Below are 6,074 nucleotides of genomic sequence, written 5' to 3'. Positions count from 1 at the left end.
TTTCAATGCTAGTGGGGCAAAAATTTTTTGTCAAATAATTAAATATTTTTTTCTTTATAATATATTTTTTATTTGTTGAAAATGAACTAAAATTATATCATTACTAATTGTGCTAAGAACATTTCTTTCTATATAAGTTACAAGAGATATCAAATGCTCTAGCAGGATACCCCTGTGCATACGGACGTGTGAGAGCGTTTCGCTCTTTATTTGGAAGCAAGTCGCAATTGCATATAAATTATAAAAAAAATCTCTATATTGATATATGAATAAAAATATAGACATATGTACAAATTGTACAAAAATTTATTTTCGTATTAACTATGAGTAAAAATTAGACATGCGTATAAATTAAAAATAAAAATCGGTCTTCATATTAATATACAAGTTAAAATTTACACATGTATAAATTAAAAAAAAAAAAGGTTTTCTTATATAAGTAAAAATATAGACACGTATATAAATTAAATAAAAATATGTTTTCGTATTAATATATGAGTAAAAATATAGACAGACGTACAAGCATAATAAAAATTAGATGTCTGTATTAATATACGAGTAAAAATATAAAATGAATCGAACAAAACAAAATTATAAAAAAAATAAATCGGACCTGAACTGGTGTGACACTTGCCACACCATGCCTTGTTCAGGTCCGTCTCTGGCGGTGTGTTGGCGGGTCCTTTTGGGAGGCGTCTCTTCGGCGTCTCTTTTCTTTTCTTGTACTTTATTTTTGGTGTTTGGTGCCTCTGGGGTGGTTTTCCCTTCCTCGTTTGTGGGGCTGGGTCCACCTATGTGGTCCTTGAGTAGGCGTCTTTTGGCGACCTTTTGGTGTATTTGTACAGTTCCTGTTCTATCTTTTTATTTATATATATTATATTTTGCCATTCAAAAAAAAAAGGTTGGATAGCGCACCTAACTTATGATAAAGAGATAAGAAGTTTTTTTTTTTTTTGAAGAATCTAAAGAAATAAGAAGTTAAAAGTCTAACATAGCAAAATTAGCATTTTCTCCATCTTCAAAAAATAAATGACCAAAATATTTTTTTTTAAAAGGAATAAAAGACTAAAACAAATACTCATTTTTTTTTGAAAGCGTAAATAAAATAAGAAAATAAAAAATGTATTAGAGCTTGATTTTGATCATTCAAAGTTTGATTCTATCACTCTTGACAAGAAGGGTCAAAATTGGAAAAGGAGCTAGACAAACGAAACTGTACTTTAGCAGAATAACTACCTCATAAATAAGAGTCAAAAGCACACGTGCAATTCATTGGTTGATGTACTATTATTGCCGGAATTTTTCATTCCTTTTTAGCACTTTTGATAGTTCAGTTGGCATTTGGATCAAACGTTGACGTAAACTATTTCTGGGTGAGTGCAAAACCGACCATAAACAAAACACACTCTCTCTCTTCGTGTGGCACAATATGTCACACTTTATACACATAATTTGTTTATAGTATTTTTTTTTTAAAAAAATAAATGATATTCCTTCGTTCAAATTAATAAAGTAAATCGAAACAATACAAATTCAAAGTCGTTAAAAAATGATGAATTTGTGAACAAACTCACATCATCTATGTTAAAACGACAGTGTACATATATGCCCACAAATATGACTATACTAAAATCTCCAAAATACCAATGCATTCGGATCTGCAACGCTGGTGAAACCAAAGTTATTGATTTGATTTAGACTTGATCAAAACTACTCTTTTAACTTGAATCAAATAAACATCATACTAAGACGAGAAATAAAAAAACACACTGCACAAAGACAAAATCAACACAGACAACGATGAAATCACAAAAACAAACGAAAGAAGATTAAAAATATGTGGAAATCATTTACTTAACTAAAATAGAAAAATAAAAATCAATTTTGACGGGTGATTTTGGGTCAAAATTAACGCTAAATCATCCCTCTTGAGATTAAAGAAGAACAAAAGTTGTAACGATTAGGGTCTGGCAAAGAGGAGAGAGAGAGAGAGAGAGAGAGAGAGAGAGAGAGAGAGAGAGAGAGAGAGAGAGAGAGAGAGAGAGAGAGAGAGAGAGAGAGAGAGAGAGAGATTCCCAACCCCTATATATATAATTCCCAACCCGATCTCTATTATAAGAAAAAATATATTTTTAGATTCATTCAAAAAAATGATGTATTTAGTCTATTTTAGAGACTATATGCATCATTTATTAAATGAATCTAAAAAATGAATTTTATCTTGTAATAAAGATCATAGGAAGCAGTGTCTAATAAACATTCAATCCCTTAACTCAACACCTCATACAACTTAAACGAGAATTATTAATCTCTATAGTATCAATAACTCTAGGGATGGCAAAAAGGGCCAACCCGCTCGTCCTGCCCCATCAATAACCCGTCTAAAAAGGGACGGAGCTGGGCGAGCCTACTAGAGAAATAGGGTTGAAAATCTCACCCCGCCCCGTTTTATGGCAGACCGGCGGGTTGGCGGGTTTCCCCGTCATTTTTTTTTAATTATTAATTAAAATCTTCAAATAAACAATGTAAAAATATCTAAATTTAAAGCCAATTTAACTAATGACTCCACTAAAATATAAAAATAATTAATTATTCAAACATTTTTTTGAAAGAATTAATTAATTATTCAAACATATAAATTACATCTTCTAAAATTCTATAATAAATCATTAAGACATTGAAAATAAAAACTTTATAAATTAACTAATTGTTAAAGTTGGCTTGGTGGTATTGGCTTGGGATCTGGGAGTGTGCTCCTCCTTGAGGTCTCAGGTTCAATTCTCCTCGGTACCAATTTAGGTGGGATAGTTTAGATTCTTCAAAAAAAAAAATTGTTAAAAATATAAGTCTAAAATCATAAAACAAAAGTGATAAAATTAATTGAATTTTTCTCCCTAATATATGGAGGTGAAAATTGAAAAATTGATTGTGACTTATAAATAAAAAGAAGTGAAAAAGAGAGTTTCTTTTTAACATATCAACCCAATGGGCCAACCCGCCCCAGCCCCGTCACACCCCGCTTTTTAGCGGGTTAGGCGGAGCGGGCACCCTACTTGAGGCGGGTTCAAAATCTCAATCCACCCCGTAAAAAATGGCGGGTTAAACGGACTAACCCGACGGATTCAACCCATTTTGCCATCCCAAAATAACTCTATATCATTATATTTTAAATTTTAATATTAAAAAAGATGGTCCCGTCGAAGAGAGAATACTTCACTAACCATCTCTCCCCAATACCTTTTTTTTCCAATTACCTTTTGGGTACCAAGTCTTAAAAAGCAAGACTCTTATTATATTGTGAATGGTTTGATATACTACTATGTTCTTATTTAATTATCATATTTGTAGCATCTTTTCTATTTACTTGTTGTTTTCAAACGTCAATACGCCGTTTATTATTGGTTTTTTAATGGAAAAATAATCATTTTTGTCTTCAAATTTCTAACGAGTAGTCACAATATTCTCTCAATGTAGCAGAATTATAAAATGGTCTATGATTGTGCACTTCGTTAGTCAAAATAGTTCTCCAGGCATTGAAAAGAATAAATTAAAGGACTATTGTGACTATTAGTTACACATTCAGGGACGATACTATAAGACAATGTTTGACAAGGCAAAAATACTGCTCCATTAGTCCCTAATATAAGCACTTATTGTAATAAATTTCACTTTTATAAAAAAATGTAAGTAGTGTAGTTAATGTGTCTATTTTATGCATAAATATACTACATTCGTCCTTATATATAAGACTCTTTTATGAATAATTTTTGTCCATTTTTCACAGAAATGCCCCTAATTGTTTTTTCTTGTGTGACTATTAGTGATTAAAGGTTTATTTTTTTAAAAAAATATATCTAGTAGTTTAAAAATAGACTTATATTAGGGGACCAGTTTTTTATAAATTGATGTTTATATTTAGGATTAATTGCAGTTTTAGCCCCCTAATTTTTTCAAAGTTGTGATTTTGGCCCCCTAAGGAAAAAACTACAAAACCGTCCCCTAAGTTTTGCAATTGTGGCGGTTTTGGCCCCCCAAGGTAAAAAAAAAATAAAAAAAATGACACGTGGCACCTCACTTACGGTTTTGTAGTTTTTTTTCTTAGGGGGCTAAAACTGCAATTAAGGCTTATATTTATGAACGGAAGGAGTATCTTATACCCCCCCTCTCTCTCTGTATTATGATAAAATAGGACAAATCGAATTGAATACATATGTGAGAGTAGACTTTATACTAAAGGTCAAAGTTCAACAAAAATCATGTGCCTATCTAACATACGATTGGTCTGAAAATAAAGAAGCTAGCCCACCATTTCAAATTCGCAACAAAATTACAATGCATCAATGTGTTGCACGTGCAATCTCCAACTCCGACATTTTGTCACCCTCAAACTTTTTAGACATCAAATTCATTCATTCACTTTTCCACCCATGAAAACTAGAATAACTATTCCATATAAATACCACTCCCAACACATTCAGGTATATTCAACAATTCATTAGTCAAATTCATTATATGTATTAACGTATCAAAGAATGAACTTGGAAAATGAACCATCCAATAATAACCAAAATTCTCCATCAAATCCAAACTCACACAAGAAAAAAACAAAAACAGGAAGAAAGAAATTCATGGAGACAAGGCACCCAATTTACAAAGGAGTTCGCCAAAGAAATAATGGAAACAAATGGGTTTGTGAAATTCTTGAACCAAACAAGAAGAAATCAAGAATATGGCTTGGAACTTACCCTACACCAGAAATGGCAGCTATAGCACATGATGTAGCTGTTCTAGCACTTCATGGTACTTCAGCAATGTTCAATTTCCCTGATTCGGTTTCTCTTCTTCCAGTTTCAAAATCGACTTCACCTGAAGATATAAGAGAAGCTGCAAAGGCATTCACAAACACTACAACCTCTTCTTCTTTTGCTTACAATTTGAGTGTTGTGACTAAGCCTTGCTTGGTGGAATGCAAGAGCCAAGAAATTAGGGTTTTAGGAGGTGATAATATTGAGAATATGAATAATAATGATGATGAGTCTAAAGCAATGTTTTTTGATGAGGAGGTTTTGTTTAATATGCCAGTTTTTTTGGATAGCATGGCTGAGGGTTTGCTTATTACACCACCCTCCATGAAGAGTGCATTGGATTGGGATGTTGTTGATTGTGAAATGGATTTAACACTATGGACGGAATAAATATATTTCATCTGTTCTTTACTATAAGAATATATAGCAAAAATTACGGTTGTTAAAAAATGCTGAAGCAATAAATCTATCGAAAATGTGTGCTAGTTTTACATAATTATTAATATACTAAGAAAAAGAATGTGTTTATATTTTTTAATGTAAATTAAACAGGAGTTTTTTTTTTTTTGCGAAGAAATCATTATAATGCATGTGATTTTTTTTAAATGTCTTATTTTAAGGACAAATAAAAAGTGAGAAAAAAGTCTTATAAATACGAACGCGATGGGAGTAATTAGAATGCAAAAAGTTTCAATTGATGACTTGGTCCTTTTTAAAAGAGAAATGATATTTGAACAACAATTTTTTGACAACTTTTGTGACAATTTTTTCTCTCATGCTTACATTATGTTTCTACTTTATTTCTCTATTACTTTGGTTCTCGTGCCACTACTAGGGGTGGAAATGGGTTAGGTCGGACGAGGCTTTGTAAGACCTAAGTATGACCTACTTAAAAAGATAGGCATGAGTCTGGCCTGTTATCCGTCATAGGATCATTTTTCAGGTCTGGCATGACCTTTTGAAAGGCTTGGTGAAGTCTGAAAGCTTATTTAAAAGTTTATTTTACACTAAGACCTAGCAACACCTATATGCCTACTACTAAATAACACAAATCTTATGAAGACCTAAAACACACGAAGGTCTGCTGCTAAATAACGAAACCTTACAAAAATTTAATCACACTAATATACATACTACTAAATAACCAAATCATATGAATTCTTTAATTTATAAAAATAAACTTCAACAATATCAATATGGAAGAGATATTATATATAATAGGCTCAATAGGCCGGCATAAAGAGCTTAATAGGCTTTTTTGTAAGCCTA

At 31.6% G+C, this 6,074-nt stretch overlaps 1 protein-coding gene across 1 annotated transcript; it reads left to right on the top strand.

Moving 5' to 3' along the window:
- The first annotated feature begins 4,504 nt into the window (after positions 1-4,504).
- Positions 4,505-5,354, top strand: LOC146950167 (ethylene-responsive transcription factor ERF024-like). The gene has a single exon (XM_085741548.1). The coding sequence runs from the start codon at positions 4,533-4,535 to the stop codon at positions 5,193-5,195; it is 663 nt and encodes a 220-aa protein (XP_085597674.1). The 5' UTR covers positions 4,505-4,532; the 3' UTR covers positions 5,196-5,354.
- The last annotated feature ends 720 nt before the right edge of the window (positions 5,355-6,074 follow it).

Source organism: Medicago sativa, chromosome 2 (assembly GCF_051527215.1).
Source record: "Medicago sativa cultivar Bolivia chromosome 2, Bolivia_mono, whole genome shotgun sequence".
Lineage (NCBI taxonomy): Eukaryota > Viridiplantae > Streptophyta > Magnoliopsida > Fabales > Fabaceae > Medicago > Medicago sativa.
Note: the sequence above shows the minus strand (reverse complement) of the source record. Positions and strands in the feature narration are given on the sequence as shown.

Excerpts from the sequence above, each read along its gene's own strand:
- LOC146950167 (XM_085741548.1), top strand. The coding sequence starts at position 4,533 with ATGAACTTGGAAAATGAACCATCCAATAATAACCAAAATTCTCCATCA.